Source organism: Salarias fasciatus, chromosome 5 (assembly GCF_902148845.1).
Source record: "Salarias fasciatus chromosome 5, fSalaFa1.1, whole genome shotgun sequence".
NCBI classification, from domain to species: domain Eukaryota; kingdom Metazoa; phylum Chordata; class Actinopteri; order Blenniiformes; family Blenniidae; genus Salarias; species Salarias fasciatus.
In genome coordinates, this window is record NC_043749.1 from 5,854,278 (window position 1) to 5,877,198 (window position 22,921).

At 44.0% G+C, this 22,921-nt stretch overlaps 1 protein-coding gene across 4 annotated transcripts; it reads left to right on the plus strand.

Annotated features, from left to right (window-relative positions):
- The first annotated feature begins 2,839 nt into the window (after window positions 1-2,839).
- sfmbt1 (Scm like with four mbt domains 1) lies at window positions 2,840-22,377 on the plus strand. 4 transcript variants are annotated; one of them, XM_030091502.1, is made up of 22 exons: window positions 2,840-2,914; window positions 8,660-8,764; window positions 8,852-8,946; window positions 9,738-9,981; window positions 11,229-11,317; window positions 11,897-12,149; window positions 13,038-13,135; window positions 13,345-13,446; window positions 13,740-13,899; window positions 13,998-14,080; window positions 15,365-15,491; window positions 16,191-16,304; window positions 16,461-16,503; window positions 16,593-16,660; window positions 16,741-16,880; window positions 17,411-17,520; window positions 17,865-18,040; window positions 18,871-18,891; window positions 18,988-19,166; window positions 19,248-19,472; window positions 20,738-20,866; window positions 21,003-22,377. In XM_030091502.1, exons 2-22 carry the CDS (start codon window positions 8,740-8,742, stop codon window positions 21,141-21,143), a joined length of 2,622 nt encoding a protein of 873 aa, XP_029947362.1. In that variant the 5' UTR covers window positions 2,840-2,914; window positions 8,660-8,739; the 3' UTR covers window positions 21,144-22,377. The 4 variants fall into 4 exon arrangements, with proteins under 4 accessions (XP_029947362.1, XP_029947363.1, XP_029947364.1 ...); XM_030091503.1 differs by having other exon boundaries at window positions 16,596-16,660; XM_030091504.1 differs by lacking the exon at window positions 18,871-18,891.
- The last annotated feature ends 544 nt before the right edge of the window (window positions 22,378-22,921 follow it).

Consider the following 22,921-nt stretch of genomic DNA (forward strand, 5'->3'; position numbering starts at 1 on the left):
ATGCCTCAACAAAAAAAACTTACTGAAATAAGAATAAATAAGGTTTAAAAAATTAAGATAAAGGTAATAAAATGAGTTGAAATCTATTCTTTATTGGAAAGTCAGTTTGCTCATATGTGTAATGTGCGCTTGTTGATGTATGGTTGTCTTTGATGGACTGACACTCTGTTCACTGTGGCTTCTCTTGCTTCACTGCCCCCTGGTGGTCAGGTGCTGGAACTGCATGTACATTAGGCTAAAGTGGACGAAGCGTCCCTGCGGTGCGCCGCACGCCTCCGCGAGCTGTCCCCCGTGCCCGTGCTGTCCTCCTGATGCGGGGTGCACGCTCCAAATTAACCCCAAACATCAGCAAAAAAATAAAAAATAAAAATAAAAAAATCAAACAAAACACAGTTTTTACTGTTGGTGAACCTTTATGCACACACACTGGAGATCAGTGCAGCATTAAAGTTGCAGGCCATTTTTTTTTTTTGGGAGAAAGACTCAGCACAGTTGGAAAATTCTGTGACACGAGCAAATAAAATAGAAATAAAACACGCAGCACATGCGTGCTTTAATAATGCGTCTATTAATCAAAGCATTTTTAATCGGAATCTGTTTAGAGAATGACGTCTGAAGACGCGTTAAAAATAAGCGCATGATCTTTTTGATATTATTATTATTCTCGGCTCTACGATTGTTTCCACTGCTCATACAAGATCCGATCGCTTTCTGTGGATCCAACATTTATTGCTTTGTTTCCGCATGAACGCGTGCAAAAACGTGTATAGCGCTCCTTTTTTCTTTTGTTATAATATGAATCCGGAAAAAAAAGAGGCTTGGTCTATTGTGGGGGATTATCTGAGGCAGCAGCAGCCTTTTCTGTGGTCCAAGTGAGCAACAAAATGTGTTTGAGACAATTCGGCAGGGCTCTGCAGGTTCCCACAGAGGCTTTTCCAAACCAGACATGCACTTATTCTTCGTTTGCAAAGCAAATCAGATGGACTTTGAGCACTGCACTCACTGTGTCAACGCATATTTCCAGCAGTTTCTCCCGCCCTCTCCTCCAAAAAAAAAAAAAAAAAAAAAAAAAAGAGAAAGGAAAGAAAAAAAGAAAAACCCGACTTGACATCCTTGTGCAGCAGAAGTGCAGCAGCAGCAATGACACACAGGATCATCCATCCAGTCCTCATGATGGGGCGTTGTTGTCATTTATTTAAAAGTACCGGATCAATCAGCCTCTCGTGGCGCATTGTGTGGGTATTTTTGTTTACTTAACAAATGTGACACTGAGGGGGGGAATAAAGCAACTCGAGGTCATCTTCAATAACAGAATGTGCAGGCTACTTCATCAGAGAACCAATTGCTTTTTCGCGCAAATGAAAACACTCCACTTGTCGAAAGTGGGTCGAATAAATGTGCAATTAATTGCAGCTGAAGCATGAAGTAAGTGTTGATTCCGCTGGGGATAAAAAGCCTCCGAACGAGCGATCAGACCCGCCCTGTTTGTCTACATGAATGGAAACACTCCGCCGGGTTTCCTGCGCTTTTGTGTCTTTTACACATTTTTGTCTTGACTCCGGGTTTGTGTGATATTTTATTGTGAGTGTGTGAAGATGGAAGTCGGCGTGATGTAGCCAGGCTCAGAGGCATATAGGCGGCAGAACATGCGCAGTGGCCATTTGTGCCATATTGGAATGAGGTCGTGAACGAGAAGTGCGTCAAAGCAGCGAGATTACAGAAGCGCCACAGCGGAAGTATCTGGATTACACCCTCCACAGGAAAAGCCTTTCTGACCGCTGCCGCCGCCATATTGGATGAGTCTCCACTCTGTTCTGAGGAAGTGGGCTCACAGTTAAAATGATTCATATCTCACTGAATCCAAAACAAATTCTCAAATGTGACGAGTTAGACTAATCAAAGTTAATTTACTTTATGCGATGTGAAGTTTGCATGTGCACAGATATTCTCAGTGTGATATTCTGATAATATATTTCGGTGGTAGATGGTTGATTAAGTTGATTGAATTTTTTTTTCATTCACACAAACAATCTTTTCTTTGTCACAAGACAAATATGTTTTTGGAGCTCAAACCCTTGAAAAAAATGTTTTTCTCTCTTAAACTCTGGGGTAGTTCATTTGGGAACTGTAGTTTATCAAACACAAGGGTCAGAGGTTTGAGAGTTCATCACTTGCAGAGATATGTAAGACCAATTTCACAACGTTTCCAAGTGAAAACCAAAAGATTTCTTTGCAATTTGTGTGTCTGTTTAATTGATAGTGGAGCCTCGGAGAACTTGAATCCACTTGAAAATGCAACTGTATGTTTTTTTAAAAACACTCTCACTCTATCTTTGGGTATTTCCATGGGAAAACACAACTTTTCTGAAATGGTACTACTGTGCTAGTGCGCCAGAACCATGATAAACGATTCTTCATGTGTGCAGATGGACAATAATATAAATGGAAACCTCCAGTGTAATGACTCCCAGGCCATATTGTGCTGGGACCTGGTAGTTTATAGTTACCAGTCACCCGTAGTAGCAAATTTGTCCGTCTGTCCCTACGAATATTCAATAATGGAATCAATAAAAGTATAGAAACACTCTTTACACTGTCCGGGGTACATCTGTGACGAGTCCCCAGTAGAAAAAAAAATTGTTCTGTTAAAGTTAAGTGAGTCATGATCATTCTAACGGTGCCAAAAACTTTATTTCCTCCATCAGGGCGACGCGGGTCCTCTTCCAAGATGGCGGCGCACGGCAGCCTCGACTTGTTCCGCTCCGTCTCCGGCTCGAGCCGTTAGGCCGCGTCTTATTTTGAAGGGTCGGGCCGGGGGCCGCGCGTGTCGTCCACGCTGCTTTCACGTTGCTGCGAAGCGAGCAGGCGGAGAGGAACGGCATCTAAAAAACCCACTTGGAAAAACTACTTAGCGGTAAGCGGCGAATTTTGCGACTAAATATTCACGTGCTCTGTGTTGTTTGTCAGCGATTGCCGGCGGTGTTCCGCGCGGTGGCGGCGCCGCCGTCTTTTTTCCCGTCTCTCAAAAAGACGAGTCCGCTTCGGTCGAGTGTCTCAGCGCCCTTATTGCTCGGCAGCCTGCTCTTATTGCTCAAGCCACTGACGGCCAGTAACTTGACTCGGACGCTTTCTCTCCTCCATGTGTCCACGGGGTCCGCGCGTGGGGCTCACCCTGTTTTTCATATATGTATGTTTTTTATTTTCAAATTTCCATACATGATTTGCGTGATTTCCTCGGCGTGTGTGTGCGTGAGTGAGTGTGTGTTGTGTTTCTCGCTCAGTGTGAAAGTTGGACCGTGGGCGCTGTTAGTCTGCCTGCAGAGCCGTTCACGGCCCGGAACGCTGCGGTTTATCCGCACATCTAAAAGCTCTTTCCACCTAAAGAAACGTCTGCCATCGTACAGCTTCCTGGAGAACTCCGTATTTTTAATACCAGGGTCTTATATAATAAAGGTTGCTCGACCTCATCCGTTTTTTTTTCTACCTCTGTGCAGCAATGAATCCAAAATACTCCATTTAAACTAATTACATCCTGTGGAATGTAAAAGAAAAAAACAAACAAACAAAACTTCGGGTGTTATTATTTTCCACGTTCATTGAATGCAACATATTATTCTCGAGGCGCTTAACTTCCCCATTGTGCAACTTGAGTGATCCGCTGGCAGCGCGAGTCCGCCTGACGTGCCGCTATGCGCTATGTATAACTGAATGGAAGGAGAAATCCTCCACTGTCTGTGTATGTGTGTGTGTGTGTGTGTGTGTGTGTGTGTGTGTGTGTGTGTGTGTGTGTGTGTGTGTGTGTGTGTGTGTGTGTGTGTGTGTGTGTGTGTGTGCGCGCGCGCGCGCGCGTGTGTCATCCCTGTGTCCTGTGTGTGATGTGAACTTGCAGCAGGTTGAACGCAGCTGTGCAGACTGCTGCTTTATTCCCTTCTGGCTCTGAGCGTCCCCCCTTTGTGCAGCCATGGTGTCCATATTGAAGGAGAGGGGGGATTTCAGGTCACTTCTCTGGCTTCTGGAAGGTGTTTGCTCCAGATATTAATCCGTCTCCCGCTGCAGGAGGAACTCCTCCGGCTGCTCTCCAATTCATGCCAACTCATTTATTACCTGGGAGTTAAAAAGCAGCCCTAAACTTATTTTGATTCCTCAGTGGTCCTGTCAAATGGACTTTCAGTCAGGGTGTCAAACATAAGGTTCTTGGGCCAAAACCTGCCCGTAAGAGGCTCCAATCCTGCCTGCCAAACCACCAAGCAAATCATAAAAAGATTCAGATTATATATTGATTTTAAACTAATTTGTTAGGGATAACGGTCACAACACAGCACTGAGACCTGAGCTGAGATGTCGTTGATGCTTCCACCTCGTAGCTGGAAAACTCGCCTCAAAGACATTCCGTCAGGTTCGGTTTGTAAAAACATGCATATTTCAACAGCTATAGGGAAAGTTTTATTTTGTGAACATTTCACTATAGTTTGCACTGGATGAAATGTGCCTTAATATGAGATTTTAGTATTTTTTTTGAAAATATACACATTTTCATCACATGTACTTCATGCCGCTGCACAGAAAAATATCAGAGTTTGAATTTAAAGGTTTGATCAAACTGAGCGGTGTGTGGCCTCAGACCTACAATGAGTTTGATGCTCCTGATTTAAAGCACAATGTATCGGTGGGGACAGGGTCGCCAGTGAAAAAACAGAAAAGCTCCTGTAAGCTCCACCTCCTTCCAACATGCCTGCACTCAAAACGCTTCTGTTTTTGTAGTTTCTGGGGAAAACTGAACATTAAGTCTTTTTACTCTATTCTCTTTATTCTAGTCTTTTTAATTTTGAAAAGTAATTTTTTTCAGTGCTTTTTAGACACATTCAATTGTTATCTTGGAAATATAAATTATATCAATCCACCTTGGGGGTACTTCTATTAAAATTGGCTGTTGATAGTTTTTTCCTCACATCAGCACAGTTTTAACCAGATATCTTGTCCTCGTCTCAGCTCGCATAGAGATGGGATTTCCACGTAATATTATTTATATAATTTTATGAGTCTCTATTATCTCATATAGAATATTTGATCGTTCAGAGTTACATATTATAATGTACACTAAATAAAACACACTCCCAAATGAGGGTATATATTCCTAGAAATAATGTTTCGGGGTGTTTTTCTGTCCATTCCATAGTTCCGTTAAGCCTTGTACATAATATTTTATCTATCTAATTAAATATTGATATTAATTATTAACGTATTGTCTATTCTATGCTGTAGGGTTAAAACAATGATCTGTTCAGTTAATAATATCTACTTTTTTCACCAGAGTTGGTGGTAACAAAGAAATCATTAAAATTCGCTTTAGTGTCAGAGGACGTCATATTGGAAAAATGCAGTAGCTGCTCTTCATAGAAGGATTCTTGTTCACAGAGAAACCCCTGATAACCTGCTCTGCCTCTGCCTATAGTCAGCTGACACCAGCTGTAACCCCGTTTGACCCTGAGCAGGAAAAAGCTGCATAGAAGAGAAAGTTAGATTAAGAATTGAGAAAATAATCAATAATTTCTCCAGTAATGAGTAATCCTAGACTGTGGTTGACACCCTTGTATTCACTTGTTGCATTCTTTTGTTCATTAATTTTTAGTTTTTTTTTTGGCACATTTACTTGTAAAGATTTGTGTAAACAGAAAACCCCCAATATTCAAATTCTCCAAACACAACTCCAGTGATTTCTCCTGTTTGACTGTGGGAAGACAGAGCGACCTGCATGATTTAATAACTCTACAGCGGCAAATTCATAACGCGCCTCATGTCAGGAGGCTGCAGACACTCAGGAAACGCAATTAAGTTTCTTGTTATTTTTATGTTTTTGTGTGGAGAGAAACAGGATCGCTAATTTTCCACCTTATTTTCTGCTACATTACTGCTCATAATGTGAAGTCGTCCTCCGGTGATCAGCAGATGCCATTAAACGGCGTTTGGGGGGAAATGTTCAGCGTCTGGTTTCCTTTTATTGAAAGCTGACTTTGTTTTTGTTTTCAACAAAACCGGCACCGGGGCCATTGTGTATTTTTTTTTTTCCTCCTCACCCGGGAATATGAAAGGTTCAGAAAGGCCGTCTTGGAGAAATACAAAGTGCAGATGAGAATATCATTTGGTAAGTGCTTGTAATGAGGATGCAGGGTAGATCTCTGGGTGTTCACTTGTGTGTTTCACACAGTGTGTGTGTATCGGTGTGGGTGTTGTGCAATGTTTGGTCCTCTGTCTTTCAGATTCAGTCAAAATCTCGGGGCGGTGCGGACGTATTCCGGCAGCCTGCTGCTTGCCGCCGTCCACACAGAGCGCCGGCTGTGTGCGGAACAGGGGAAGTTGCGTTTCTTCCTGTCTGCCTGTGCGATCGCTGCCGCTTCTGCACCGCAGAGAGCTGCGCCTCGCGCAGCCAAGCAAGGCAGTTCAGAGTCAAGCTGAGAGTTTGAAACTCCCTTCCAGCACGGATGCTGTATCATTTGGTTTGAAAATGACTGTTTTCAGTCACATAATAAGAAAACTGGAGACGCGGACGTGGAACGCTGGTGTCGAACTTGCAGCAGGTGGGAAAATATCAGCCGGCAGCGCGATTCAGTCCAGTGACGTGTACTTTTTTCTTTTTTTTAAACTGCACAGAGCCTCAGTTGAAATAACTAAACACTGCTGTAACAGCAGCATACATGTATGTAAATACAGTCATTTGGAAAGGCATTCCAGAACATTTCATTCCATTATCCCGTGAATTGATTGGCAGGTCATTACCGATCCACAGAAGTTGTCAGCAGCACCTGGAACCATGAATCATTCAATCAAGCTGATTCAGTGCATATGAGCACATAGTGCCACACGCATGATTAAGTGCCCGATGTTTTATGCATGTGGACAAGGTAAATTAGGCCTGACATGCTCCCGTACAATATTTACCATGCCTGCTGAATTTCTGAACGTATATTGACACACAAGTGGATAACCGATTTGTATTCTACACCATGAAGCGGATGGAGGTTAAAATAAAGAGAAGTGTACAGTGGGAATGACACCACATGCATGAAAACTATGTCCGGAGAAGAGAAATACAGGGGTTCCAAAAAAGTGAGTGGAAAAACCTGAATAAATGCTGTTCCTAATGTCTCCACTAGAGACTCTTTGTGTTTCTATAAGACCAAACAGTCGTAATGTAACCTTTAGACCCAAAACTGTGACGGAGCAGTGAAATCCTCGTTTCTATCCTGTCATCATGTTGACTTTGTCAAGATTTGCAGAAATATTGGTCGACTTGATTTTACCAACATTAATCTGAAGAGATGCACTGGAGTGGCATTGCGGCATTTCAGTTTGCACTGATTTTTATTTTTTTTTATGTAGGAATAAAACGATAAAACATGGAAGTTGGTGCTGATAGGTTGCAGCGCTTCTGTTTTATTACTCCAGTAAAGTTGACATTGCATTGGATTGCATTGTCATATGTGTGACCCCTGATCTCCAATGAGTTTGACCCCAGTAGATCTTTCTTTATACATTTATTCATATCATAGAAACATAAATTGGACAAACGTCGGTTTAACATCAGCAGACGTGGAGAACCGTGCGTCCTCACTCCAGGCTGTATTCCTGCCTCTCTCCGTCCTGCACTGTTTTTCTTCTTCTTCTTTTTTTCCCCCTGCTGGTGTCAGGAGGGTGACCCCCGGGACAATGAGGCCCTCTGGTGTGTGTGTGTGTGTGTGTCGGTCTGTCAGAAGGAGGGGGAAGACAGAGGGAGTCTGGGAGCGGGGTCGCGGGTGAAAGGCGGCGCTGATCCCTATCGGAGCACGGGGGTCGCCGTGGCAGCCCGGCGGTCAGGAGGGGGTGGCTTCTGACGGCGGCCCCGGTTTTAATAGAGATGTCAGATGTGACAAAGACGGAGCTGACAGGGCGGCTGAATGGAGCCGCGGCGTGACTGAGCGCCTGTCCCGGGCATCCCATACACCGCCGTGGTCACGCCCCGCGCCCCCCCACCTTCTTATTGGTGCCACTTCTCTGGCTGCATTAACTTATTTCATCTGCTTTTCACAATGCTGCGGGTCAGTTTCTCGTGTCAGAGCTTGACGTGCGAGTCCGCATTCACATCGAGGGGCTGCTGGGATCTCCACGGCGGGGCTGGAAGACGATCCTGAAAAGATGAGATTCAACAAGTTTCTCCAGGAAACGTGACGCTGGATGTCGTTCTGTGCATGCACCACTGAGTGTATGTTTTTCAGAGGAGGTTTTTTTTTTGAAGGACTGAGGGGTTTAAGCAGAGGCAGATGTATTTGTTTGGGACCTTGAAGCTCAGTTTGCAAATGAAGGCTTAGAGTGGTGTTTGTCTTGCTGCTGCAGCTTGACCCAGAGGTGCAGGTTGCTCTGCCTCCCGTTCGGCGCTGCGAATCCCGCGAAGCTGTTTGCTGATAGATGTAAGCCATGCTGTGATCTCGATATATCAACATAGAACAAGCCTTAATCGCCGTTTGTGGTTCTCAGCGGGACTTAACGTCGATACGGTTCAGCTGATTCAGGCTGCAGTGTCGCTTCTTTCACCTTATAAATGCTTAAATCTTCAGATTCAGATTTGTTCAAGCTGAGAGGACTGTGGTCGATTATGTTTCTGCGTTTCTTTTCTCTGTTGCTCCAGTTTTGGACTCGGCCTGGGAATCAGCCTCTCCCTCCGTTCCCTCTCGGAGCTCCTGGTCTTGGCCTTGAGGGGGCACCAGCATGAGTCAGGAGACGCTGGAGTCTGGTAAGGACGGCCGTGTGTGAACCGATTGAGATAAAAAACATTGGCCTGGCAGGTTGGGACACAAAAACCGTTGCGTGTGTGTTCCAGATGCAGACTCTGCTCAGGATGTTCCGGACTTTAACTGGGATGATTACCTGGAGGAGACCGGCGCCGTGTCTGTGCCCCACCACTGCTTCAAACATGTGGGTGCTGACTGTGACATGATTAAACCTCTGTGTCTTCTAGTTAAAGTTTGATTTCAATTTGGAAATGATACATTTGTGTGAAATAAATTGAGTAAGTTTAATTGATTAATTTCTGTACGTAAAACCAACATTTGGACCTGTATACATGTTTACGTGTGAAAAGCCTAAACTTTGGAGGCATTTTGAGGGTCTGTTTTACTCCCAGTCCATATACGACTGGAAGCTGGAAGTTTTATAGCTGAGTCTTCCGTAATAACAATCTAACGTCATCATTTGATCGTATGAATGTTTCTGTGCTCCCATTGCTAATGTTTGTCTGTGCAAGTGTGTGCGGTTTTATTACAAAAGACCAACAGTACCCACTAGTGGCTTTGAATGAAAACTACGTCATTTTCAGCGATTCTTCTAAACACAAAACGTTTCTCAAAGAAAACTGCTAAAACGAGGCATTTTCACTTGAAACATTGTCATTTAACACCAGCCTCTCCTCAGTCCAATAATTAAAATAGCAAGTTGAATCACAAACACAGAGATGGGATTAATAACAATAAAAACAAACTGAGAGAAATCATCTTAGCCCAAAATTGACATTACTTAAATCTAACATGTATTAAGTTAAAATCTTAACTAACCTGTGAAAAGCTTGATCCACATCAGGTCATTAACTCTGTCGCTTTTAAAACAGAACTTAATGCCTTTCCTCTCATGTTCTCTTGCTGGTTGGTTTTTGTCACACGTTAAAATCAAGCTGCTTTTCTCTGACTCCTGGTTTTGTGGCCCCGCCTCAGGTGGACCAGGGCCTGCAGACCGGACTCACCCCAGGCATGAAGCTGGAGGTGTGCGTCCGCTCGGAGCCCGACAACCCGTACTGGGTGGCCAACATCATCACCACGTGCGGCCAGCTGCTGCTGCTGCGCTACGAGGGCTACCAGGACGACCGCCGCGCCGATTTCTGGTGCGACACCATGACGGCGGACCTCCACCCTCTGGGCTGGAGCAGGCAGCACGGCAAGAGCATGAGGCCCCCTGAGGGTGAGGCACCAGCTGGGGGGAGGAGGGGGGGTCAGTTGTTATTAAAATGTAATACAATGGTGGAGCCCAGCTCCGGAGTTACTCTTGAACTCAGTAATTAATTCCTCGGTGCTGCTACAGCTGCCCGCAGGTGAGCCGCTTCATTTTTCTATCTTATGATGAGATTTTCAGGGAGTTACAGCGAATGCACATATAACACATCAGGAATTCATTATCTATGAACAGTGCAGGACTCTTCTCCACCACCTACGCAGATCTCAGGATAAGTTGTAGCATGAGTGCGTCAAACAAGGATCACACGGCGAGGGAATACGTTAACCCAGTGAGTCCCAAACTGTGGTCCGCGGCCCACTGGTGGGCCCTGAACTGAGTGAAGGTGGTGTGCTATCCAGGGAATATGCGTGGGAAACAGAATCCAGCAAAACACTGGATCGGAGGTTATATTCCTGACGTGTTTTCCAAGTTTAAAATGCTCACATCAACATCCCAGCAGTGATGGAGTTCATCCTCTTGACTCCACCTCCTCCTGACTTCCCTACACCCTCAAAGCTAAAGCTGTTTTACTCTTTTCTTCTGTTTTATTTAGTTCAGTTTTTGAAATGTAATTGTTCTTGTGTTATTCAGTTAATTATTATCTTGAAAATATCAAATAAATTTATCTTATTGTTTGCCGGTGGAAGTTTTCTGTCACACCAGCACAAATTTAAATGCATATTTTGTGGAAGAAGTGACTGTTTCAACCTGTGTGTAGACAGAATGTCCGCATAATGTTCTTTGTATCATTTTATGAGTCACTTTCTAGACTAGAATAAGTAAAAATGGACAAGAGCAGAATATATGGTGCTAATTTGCTTCAGATGACCCGCTCTGTTTCCAGCGGTTCGGCTCTTTCATCCAGGAAATCTTTTGTGTGTTTGATAAGGTTTTCCTAACAGAGCTCTCTCATATTGATCTTAAAGTCTTTCATTGTCTCAGTTGTGTTAACTTTGTAAAAGATGAGGAAGAAAATGACTGAAATAAATTTGATCGCCTTTATTTATTCTCGTGCGAGATACGTGGTGTTATCTGATGAATTTCTGATATTCTTTGGTTTTGGGTGAAAACCGACTGATCTCAGAATTGACGACTGATTGATTATTCCTGGCTTTCATTTAGTTTTTACCGAGTCGTCTTCTCAAGCTGAAGCTGTGCGGCGTGTCTGTTTGGTGAATGAACTTTGATCGGTTGGTGTGAATCCTCCACCTCAGGTGTGCGTGAGAAGCATCAGGACTGGGAAGCTCTGCTGGAGAAGGCTTTGGCTGAGGAGTGCAGCGCGCCTGCCAACCTGCTGGAACTGGTAAGAATGGAGCAGCTGTCCGTCTTCGGGGTTACCAAACACGACTCTGAGCCTGCCAGCCGCGACGGCTTCCATACCTCCTGGTTACATTGAGTTTGCAGTTTAACGGTGAACACATGAATGAATGAAACAGTTTGGTTAATGATTGCAATGTGGGGTGATGCTTGTTTATAAAGCATATTTGAAAAAGGGAATGAAAAAAAAACTTAAAAATTAATTTTTTCTCGAACTAAATGTCAATTGGAACCGAGTACACTTTTTTAAAATCTATCATAACGTCTGGCATGTGCGTCCTCCAAGAAGTCTCAGGTCTACAGATAGCGGGCTGGTGGCTTTTGTTTACAGCACCAAGGCTGTGTGGCTGAAAACAGATTTGCTCTGGGAAGTGCCTGTGAAATTCTTCAGAGCCATTAGTTCGCTTTCAGTCGCAGCACTTCAGTTCTGCCACTTAGTCATGCAGCGCACTCTCTCCCGTACGAATTCCTCTCCGTGCCTAGGCGTGCGCTCGTTGGTGTAAGCATGTGTGTGTGTGTGTTCGCCGTTACTCACATTCCCCCCCCCCACTCTGCACCCCCCCAGCCGCAGCGTGGCCGGGACCCGGTGGAGCTGCTGAGCGCCGGCTGCTACGTGGAGCTGCAGGACGGGGGCGACCCGGCGCTGGCCTGGGCCGCCGAGGTGGAGGAGAACGTCGGAGGGAGGCTGAAGCTGCGCCTGGTCGGCACCGAGGGCCTCCCAGACACGCCCGCAACCCTCTGGCTCTTTTATCTCCACCCACGGATCCACCCACCCGGCTGGGCCAAGGAGCACGGCTGCACCCTCAGGCCTCCTTCAGGTCAGCCGCGCTCACACGGGTCGGGATTTATATTTAGCAAGAAGGAGAGAGAGAGAAACATTGATTTCTGGATGTCTGGCTTTACTGCTCAAGCAGGCTTGAAGAGTAGTTTATATAGTTAGAAACATAAATCATTCCTGTCTATTAAAGTGTGTCCATTGCATCGAGACGCTGCACAAACACTGTCTTTTATTACTCATCGTCATCATCAGAACAATGTCTTTTGCTCACATTATATGGGTTTTCCCAAAAAGGAAAAAAAAAAAAAAAAATGCGTCCTGGTATTGAAAATGTCAAGGCGTCCCAGCAGACCTTGAAATTAGTTTTCCGTGCAGGATTAGATAGCTCATTGTTTTCAGAGCCACAATCTGCTGGCGCTCCTCAAACGAGTAAAGTTTGTTAATATGCTCGACGTAAGAAGCACTGGAGGCTGTTGCTCTCCTGACACAGCTGATCTGCCTTCTGCTGCTAATGCCTTATTGATATTAAATACCAGGAGTTTGTTGTGGAAATGTTTCCGGAATGTTGTGCTTTTAAGAGTTATTACCAAAGTGCAGCGAGCAGCGTAAATAATCTAAAAAGTCGGAGAGTCTCTGAAAGGTCTTTTCAGTTCATCTTCATTGATTATGCACATGGTATTGTTTATAATGTGATTTGGATTTAGTATTTCTAATCCTGTTCAGTGCCACATTGATTTTTTTTTTTTTTTTATTATTACTTATTTAATTAAGCTGCAGGAACGTTTTTTTTTTTAGAAGGGCCTCTGACATCCAGACTCTGTTTTATAGCACATTCAACACAAAGTTTAGTTATTCTGATAACCAGGCAGTCCCTCGGTCTCTTGCGCTTTTGTTCCGCGGCTGATTTGAGTGAATTTGTTGGTGTCAGACTTGTCGGCGCTGCGCTCTGAGGAGGAGTGGGAGGAGGTGAGACGGCGGATCAGCGACCTGCCTCAGGATGAAGCTCTCACTGCAGAGTTCACCAAGGTACCGGCAGCAGTGCCACCGTTTGTTTTCCACACCTTGGTGCTTTTTTTTTTTTTTTTTTTGAAAGACGCACACGAAGTGAAGAGTTTTGAAACGTCTCACCCTAAATTAAAAATTTAAATATTTATGGGAGCTGTGCTGCATTTGGAAATGACTGTGGAGTGTGTGTGTGTGCTTGCGTGTGTGTGTGTTTGTGATATTTCTCTCAGGATCAGCCTGCCGTCGCTGCTCATTGTTTCAAGGAAGGGATGAAACTGGAGGCTGTTGACCCTGCTGCTCCCATCTCCATCAGGCCTGCCACTGTCGCCAAGGTAACAGTCAAATCTCCTTCTCCCTGCTGCCGTGTTTGTTTCTCTGAGTCGTTAGTGTTTTCACTCGGCGGCGCCAGACCATCTTTCCCGAGTTGAGTCGTGGCCCCGCATGCTTGAACATGGCTTAGACGGCCTCCCGGCAGATCTCCTTTATTTTTATGATCAGCCTAGCGCAGTCTTTAGAGTGACTCAGACAAACAGCGCAGCTGTCGTCCCGCGATGTGTGAGTGTCCCCGAATGACCCCCCCCCCCCCCCCCCCCCTCCGCCGCCGGCGCCGCCGTGCGCTCTTCAGGTGTACTCCGAGCAGTTCTTCCTGGTGACGATGGACGACCTGTGCGGCATGGAGGAGTCGGAGGGCGCCGGACGCTCCTTCCTGTGTCACAGAGACAGTCCGGGGATCTTCCCCGCTCAGTGGAGCCTGAAGAACGGCGTCCCTCTCAGCCCGCCGCCAGGTTCGCCGCCTCTCCGATCACGGCGATTGAAGCGTTCGTGCTGCCGCCTCCTTTCGAGCTGCTGTCACTTCTGAGGTGTTGTTTTTTTACTTGTGCAGGATACCAGGGGCCGGACTTCGACTGGGCTGACTACCTGAAGCAGTGCGAGGCCGAGGCGGCCCCCCAGCACTGCTTTCCCACGGTAAGGCAGACAAAAACACACAAAAAAACAACCAGCACCTGGATTTTCTTCAATGGGTTTAAGAGTGACTTTTATTAGCTTTTACCCTAAGTTCTTAGTAATCGAAGATTAGGATAAGTTGTTATTGAAATCAGCAGTGATATAGCGAGAATATTTCATGATTTGAATATGGACGATGTAGCAATCTGCAGTGTAGTAATTCTGTAACGACTCTGAATGTAATAAAACCAATGCTATAAAATGTATTATAGTATTGGAGCAGCTTTAAAAACTATTTGTAAATACTGTAGTAATGCTTAAATACTTGAACTCATTCCAGTCGGTTCATGTTCTGTGTTGTGTATTAGAGCCATACCAGTACCAGTGTAATTATTTACATACGCGTTCAATTAAGGGATGAATTCGACAGTTTTCACGGTTTTAATATAAATATGTGTTCAGTTGAGCCGACAAGTCAACATTCAACATACTTACACATCTGAAAAGAAAAAACCAAAAACAATATTCTAAATAAAGATTTTATACATCGACTAACTTTCAGTTAAAAGTGAGAACACAAATGAATTTGACATCTGCTATACATATTTTACTTACGAAATCTGCATAAAAAATAATTAATTCCTAAGAAATGGAGCCCGCTCTGTGTATTATAGCTGATATTACATTATCGGTTGTATCTGTTCTATTTTCAAAGGATTTTTTTGATGCAGCTTCAATAATACAGTAACCAGCTTTGAAATAACCACTTTGGAATTTGTTATATTACATTATTTGTTCAAAATTTCTATCACAGTATTGTCATGTCAATATGTTTTTTGCTTTAATATATTTAAAGTGTCTTCCAGTATGAAGTTTGCATGTTCTGAGTTGGATATAATGGTGTAGATTAAGATGGATGGATGATATGAATATTAGTGAATGTGTGGGTAGGTTGAAGCACCAGGAGACCACTTGTTTCTCATCCTTGTATGTTGTGAATCTCGACTTGAATCCAGCGCTGCTTCCTGTCAGAAGGTTTCTCTCCTGCAGCGCTGAGAGAATCGTTTAGGGTTTTTTTTTTTCATCACTAAGTGATTATGTCTGAAACATTTTGCAGTTCAATACTTTGACAGTGACATGGCCGTCATAGATGGCAACATGTGGGAAATGACAGGACAGCAGTGATGAGACCCGCTGCTGCTCGCCTCCCTTTCATCACAGCAGCGAGTTTTCATCACGGGCAATTTTCCACACCACAAATGACCGTCTTCCACTGCGAACCGGCGCTCTGTGTTTCCCCGGCAGGAGGAGAGCGAGCACAGCTTCAAAGAGGCCATGAAACTGGAGGCCGTCAACCCGCTGTCGCCGGAGCACATTCATGTGGCAGCAGTCACCAGGGTCAAAGGGCAGCACATCTGGCTCAGCCTGGAAGGTGAGACGGAACACATCGAGGTGTTTACTGTAGATGAAGGAATCGATCACGTGCCATAAAGACAATGAAGTTAATTATTTTACCGTTGGATAAAAGCAGGTCTTTGCTGTCACCTCAATGCTAAACATGAAGCCACAACCACAGACGCCCAATCCGACGCTAAGATTATTGCTACTGTTACGCTCAAGCATCATGCAATTGTTTTAGTTAAAAACCGAAAAAAATACAGGATTTTGAAAGGAAGTCCATTTATTGATTCATCCATCTACCAAAATCAGTCTGAGTTTTTAAAAAAAATACAGAAAGATGTGATTAATCTTTATTAATAAAATATTATTTCATCGCACAAAAAATTACTGTTATGAAAATGTGTGATTCATTAATATAAGTTTATATAAACTTGGAAACAAACGAATAACAGTGTTTTAGAACAAAATCTGTAGTTAAAACAGCAGCAATAATTTGATGAGTAGTTTTTTTTTTTATAGTCACTTAGATCTGTCATGTTGATTAGTTGTAATTCAGCTGTTCTTTTTATTCTAATCTCAGTCATCTCGTGATGTTTCTGCGAGGTGCAGATGGAGTGAGGATATTTTCAGCTGTTTCATCTCAGTCTGGCGCTCATTGACACCTTCTATTCCAGAGACAGTGATTTTTTTTTTTTTTTTTTTTTTTTTACTTGTGTGTGTATTTTCCCAGGTCTGAAGCAGCCCATGCCAGAGGTCATAGTTCATGTGGACTCGCTGGACATCTTCCCCGTCAGCTGGTGCGAGACGAACGGCTACCCACTCGTCCACCCCATTAAGCCCTCAGGTAAACGGCAGGATTCGCCTCTGTGATCTCTGATAGTCTCTACGCCGTTATGATAACGACAGGCAGAGAACAACCTTTATTTCTGACTTTGAATTGTATGAGATGCTGTGAATAGCAGGGACTGGCACACATTGCATTCTCCTCTTTGATTTGCAGTTGAAAAGGAGAGGAAGGTCGCTGTGGTGCAGCCAGAGAAACAGTGAGTGCAGAGAGACGGACGGCGGAGTGTTGATTGGTTCACTTCGTTTGAATTAATTGATTTCAATGGTTTTTTTCGTCACTTTCCAGCAGAAATCCACCCAAATCTTTGTCACCAGACACTGTCAAGCAGCAAATGGCGAACCAGTCTGAGACAGGTTAGCATCCTCAGCTCCACGCCGCAGCCCTGTGGGCGTCTTCTTCTTCTCATTTTATCTCATCCTGTGAACATGTGCAGGACAGGGGAACGGGAAATACTGCTGCCCCAAGATCTACTTCAACCACCGCTGTTTCTCTGGGCCTTACCTCAACAAGGGGCGCATTGCTGAGCTGCCCCAGTTCATCGGCCCGGGAAACTGTGTGCTCGTCCTGAAAGAGGTGAGACGACGGAGGGCGGCCGGAAACGGGAAAATCCATGAGAAGTCTCTGTTGAGACAGAATTTGCTTGGTCTGTTCATGGTTACAGTAAAGACATGGCGTGCAAATCCCGTTACAGAGCTGATGTGGAAAACAAATCTGAATTCAGATGGTTATTAACCGTGTGTGAAATGCAGCATGTGCAGACTGGAAGTGGCCCAAAAAGCCTGATATCTGCACTTTTTGTTTTTTACTTTGGGAGGAAGCTGCAGTCCTGAAATCAAGTCTCACATTTTTATTCAACTACTGGCTCCTTTGGAAGTAGCCAAGGTTATCATTAAGCTAATACCCCACAATTCAGAAACGCACAAGTGCCAGTAAATCCAGCGAATATACTTGAATCAACGTTTAGCTGCACCGCAAAGACTCTCACCTCAAAGTGATCTTTGAAGTTAAGACGCAACAGATAGCACCGTTCAGGAATGTAAAAGAAAGTCATTATCCAACCTCCAGATAACCTCTCCGCGTTTCCATTCTCCTCCCGCGTCCAGGTATTGAACCTGCTGATAAACTCGGCGTACAAGCCCAGCCGAGTGCTGCGGGAGCTGCAGCTGGATCAGGAGAGCCGCTGGCAAGGCCACGGAGAGACACTCAAAGCCAAGTGAGCAGAAACGCCGTTTAATCTCCAGCTCAAAAATACTCAGCTCTTTAGAAAACCTGCAGGAACAACACGAGTGTTCACAGCTGGCCCTTTTCACGACACGTGTCGGATTAAAAATACACCGCGGCAAGCTTTTTGATACTTCACTGAAGCCGTGGTTTAGCCAAAAGCGTTTCAGCTTCTGACAAAAGAGAGACTTTGCTGTTTGCAGCAACCTTGTGAGCGTGCAGTAAACATAATAGAAGTCTAATTGAGTAAGGTGGACATTTTTTTTTTTTTTTTTTTAAATCAGATGAAATATCACACACATATGATGGATCTCAAAGCTTCTTCCTTTCAAATAGGTATAAGGGAAAGAGTTATCGGGCCACTGTGGAGGTAGTTCGCACAGCGGACCGAGTGGCAGACTTCTGCAGAAAAACCTGCATCAAGTTAGAATGCTGCCCCAACCTGTTCGGACCTCGCATGGTCCTGGAGCGCTGCTCGGAGAACTGCTCCGTCCTCACCAAGACCAAATACAGTAAGTGCCCGAACAGAGCCGCGCCGGCTGCTCTCTCTCTCCGAGACGAAACATTCCAGTTAGAAATCTCAACGTTTTTCAAACAAAGCTTATTCGGTTTCCTGTTTTTTTAAAGACTCCTCTGTTCCTTCAATTTATTATGCTCATGATTACAAGTGGTCAGAAAGTGTTTTTGAATGCAAATATCCTGTGGATCTCAATGAGAAGAGGTTTCATAAACAGTCACACAGTCTCATTTCCTTCATGTCTCTCTTTTTTTTTTTTTTTTTCACTTTTGAACAGGGGTGTCAAACATACGGTTCGCGGGCCACAACAGGCCCAAAAGAGGGCCCACAGAATGAACGTACAAGAGAAAAATCTTCACTTTCTTTAAAAAAAACAAAACAAAAAAAAAACCTGCTGTTTCAGATTTACTCAGTACAGGTGAAACCCGAGAAGTGGGTGGAGACACGGCGGATGCAGCAGTTAAAGCTTTATCGCTCGTCAAAATCATATTTGTTACGTTGAGTTTTCTGATAACTTGCATGCCGACGGCTGCCTGTAAACGTGTGAGGCTTTTTCCAGCATCAGCCTGAACACAAACACTGCATGAGAGAAGAGCTCTGATCTTTCAGTCCACCTTTAAAGCACCGTTTTTGTGTCGGGAGGCATTAGTGGAAATGCACCAAAGATTTGGGATTAACCTGACCTCTTTTCACACAGAGTTCAGAGACGTTAATGTTTAGGAGTATTCATGCCATACCTTCTCGAGTTTGCCACCCCTGCTTCAGACCGTGCGCAAAATTGGCAGACTCTCTTGAACAATGTATTTCTCGATGTTTTTTCTACAGAGAATATAATAAAATTTAAAGGTAAGCTTAAATAAAATTACTTTGAATCATTAATATGGTGACAGTGGTACCACTGGTTGCCGCCAATGCATGGAATAATTACTATCTGTTCGCCAGCGTATTACTATGGGAAGAAGAAAAGTAAACGTGTCGGCCGTCCGCCAGGGGGCCACTCCAACCTGGAGGGAGGGGTGAAGAGGAGAGGGCGGCGGAGGAAGAGGAGGAAGCAGCTCTTCGTCCACAAGAAGAGACGCTCGTCGGCCTCTGTGGACAACACGCCGGCCGGATCTCCACAGGTACCAGACCGACACGCGTTTTCTGCATCAAGCGCATGCTTCCTGAAGCGTGTGTTCACCGGCTCCCTGCTGTCCCTGCAGGGCAGCGGAGAGGAGGAGGATTTAGATGAAGACGACTCTCTGAGCGAAGACTCCGGCTCGGAGATCCCGGACGACCTGCAGGACGACTCTGAGCAGTCGTTGGAGAAGTCTCAGCCCACCACGCCGTCGCCCTCGCCGCCGGCGACCCCGCGGCCCACGCGCAGGCGCAGGAAACCCCGCTCACCCTCCTTCTCTGATGACGAGAACCACCCGCCCTCTCCAAAGGTGACAAGCACGACGAAGAACTACGAACACTTGACCATGGGTCCTGTTGCAGGAGCAAGAATTTCTCAGAGGCTTCAAGCATTGAAAGTGGATGATAGAATTCAGTTCAAATTTAAGCTGAATGTAATGTGAGAATTAAGAAATATCAACTTATGAATTCGGTATAACAGGTAAGACGACTGCAAGCTGTGCATGGATTCAGTCATTTTCATGGTAAGCTGCCTTTCAGAAGCGTCTGTGACTCTGAAAATCACCAGGATGTATTTGTAAATCTAGCATTCAGCTCAGGATTCCTTTGTGGTGTGAGACAAATATGCGTGGCGTGTACCTTCCGACCCCCGGTGAGGCAGACGGTCGGCATACTAACATCCCCAAAATATTTCCACAGTGACCTCGGCGTCTTTACCCACTGTGCCAGCGAACAAAATAACAATCCACATGTCCATATTTAAGGTTTCATTCAGGTTCGAAGCCTGCTGCAGCTGGCGAAAGCATGCTCATGCTACCGAGTGTGATAATGCCTCAATTGCAGCATTCAGCCTGTCAATCAGTCTCCTTTCTGCCAGTAGCAGGTCCCCCTGAGATGCTGCCAGCTGTGCTTTGTGTCGTTTGTTGTGAAGGGAAAAAGTGGAGCGTGGTACTGAAGCTAAAACATAATCATTATGCTTTAGTAAGGCTTCAAGGACGCTGACCAGGTGTTTCATTATTGAGTGTATTTTTATCACATCTCAACTTTCAGACGTCACAGATGGCGGGATTAGGAACTGATGGATAATGCTCAAATTCCAAGGACTGATTTGCACTAAATGGGTGAATTCAGCGCTTGAAAGACAGTTTCCAGTGTATATCCTTGTGTCTGATGAAGGAGTGTAAAGTTAAGCTCACTGTATTGTTACTGTCACATCTGTGGAACCTCTTTGAAGGTTTTTTTTGGTTCTTCGGATGATACTAACTTTAGTGAGATATTCAATGTAATTTTCACCTAAAACAATTGATCATACAAACTTTTAGTGCCTTCTAAGCTCACCCTGGAGTTAAACAGCAGTTTAAACACTTCATTCCACTAACAGCAGGCTCTTTAGCTGCTGTTCCACTGTGACCAACATTTTTTTTTTAATCCATTAAAGAGGAAATACACAACATTCATGTCCCCTTTATGAAAATCTTTAATCTGATGTCCAACTCTCTGTTAGAACTGAAAGTGAAATGAGCTTTCAGTCTCTCTGTCAGCCACCAATTCACACTTTGCGTGTACGTGTTTACAGACGTCAAAGACTGAGCCTCCTCAGAAGCTGTGTTTGGACACCAGCCCTCTGGAATGGAGCGTCACTGATGTGGTCCGCTTCATCAGGACGACAGACTGCGCCCCTCTTGCAAGGATATTCATGGATCAGGTAAGAAATTCTTGTAGGTTTAAAGGATCTGCCTATTTAAAAATGAGAGCTCAGTGTATTTTATTGCAGCAGCTCCATTAACGCTCTGTTACGTTTATGATGTTATTTCTAAAAGAGACTTTGTGTGGGTTTTTAGGAGATCGATGGACAAGCGCTGCTGCTGCTGAACCTCCCGACAGTGCAGGAGTGCATGGACCTGAAGCTCGGACCGGCCATCAAGCTGTGCCACCACATCGAGAGAGTCAAACTGGCATTTTATCAGCAGTTTGCTACGTAGCTGATGGGGAAAGAAAACGGGACGCGACCGAATCGCGGCCTGTGTACCAATCCTGTGAAAGACTCTGTAATTTCCAATTTTTGACTTTTTTAAACACTGGATATCTTTTAGAACTCCACATTTACCACATCCTGGTGGATAAAGCATGGACAGGAGAGACAACGCAACACATCCTGCCCATGAAAAAATGAAGAAGAGGACTATAAACATTTCTCTTTGAGACGAGCTGAAGGGGAGCAGACCAAGGCACTTGTGTTAATTACATTAGAAACACTGTTATAATCAGTATATCTTTGTGGAAAATCCGAAACTTTTTTTCCCAGGATGGAACAAGCTGGGTTTTTGTCAAGTTTGATTATTATTTTGGAGTCTCCTGAATTTGTTTCCCTTCCTTTGGTTCACAGAGCATCACTGCTACAACTCTGTCCATTCTGAATTTTCAGCCCTCCTCCGCATCTTCTTAAACTGAATACTACAAAGTCCATGAGGTCTATGTGTCATACTACACTCAGTGGCGTTTGATCCCTGCTGAAGGCACAATTCTCATTTTAGTTTCGACTCATTGAAATACAACTGTACCGAAAATGTGTTCCAACTGTTTTTTATGGAGATGATAGTTCAGCACACATTATATGATTGCACACTTAATTGTAAGCACTTGTAAGAAATAGTGTTTTTCAGAAGTTCTATCTTGACATAACACACAGGAGGCCTATGATTTGGAGTTATTATTAGTTTTATGAGGCTTGTTGATATTTTTGAAGAAATCTATTGGTCCCTCAAGTCTGTGAAGACTCTTTTTTTTTCTTTTAAAAGGTCAAACTTTAAGTAGCAAACAATCAATACTGATGCTGGATGTAATATTAAATAAAACATTGATTATTTAGTGCTTGACAAAAATTGTCATCGCATGTAAAATATTACATTTTGTTGCGACAATGCATCATTTAAGATAATTTGCTAATACTACATTTAAATTTTACATTCAGTTTTTAGTATGATTAACGTTAAGGGGCCTGCATCTCAATAGACCAAATTGCTTCGAGGGAATGAACCTTAAAGGTGGTTCTGCAAAGCAAGCACAAGTTGAAGAAGGAAAAAAAAAAGACATGTACTGTCTTGTGGTAAACAATTTTGACAGTCCATGTTTGTATATAATGTATATAAGCAAATACATTTTAGTGCAACAGGGTGATTTGAAAGAAACAATATATTGAGTAAAGAAGTTTCTGCATAAGCAATGTCTGAATGTTCAAACTACACCGTATATTTGCACAGAGCAGAATGGGCTTAAAATGTAGGACTCAAAAAATAATTTTACAAGTTTATGATAAATTGGCAGATTTAAAACGAAAAAAATACGTTCTTAAAGCTTTTTTTGTAAATCAGTTTACAGGTTCATGTAGTGTGATTTATTGTAATGTGCTTCATTTTATGTGACTACAAACTTTTCTAATTTACTAGTATTTCCCTCTGTTCTCAATTCGTCCGAGCTTCCTCTTCATTTGTTGTTTGGACATGATTTCTGCTATTTAAGGAGAACAATGCAATAAATAGAAAAACTGAAAAGAAATGAATGAGAGGAGTCTTGTTTTGGTGCTACATTCCCCAGCATGCTATGCGCGACTCCGGCGTAGTCACGTGACGGAGCGTCTGTCAACATGAGTGGGTGTTTCGGATTTATTCGTGTCCCTGTTGACCGGTGACTGACTTCCTCCAGCTTCCCCGCTTACTTCTTCTAAAAACAAGACTCATCAAGGGCACAGCAGTAAAAAGCA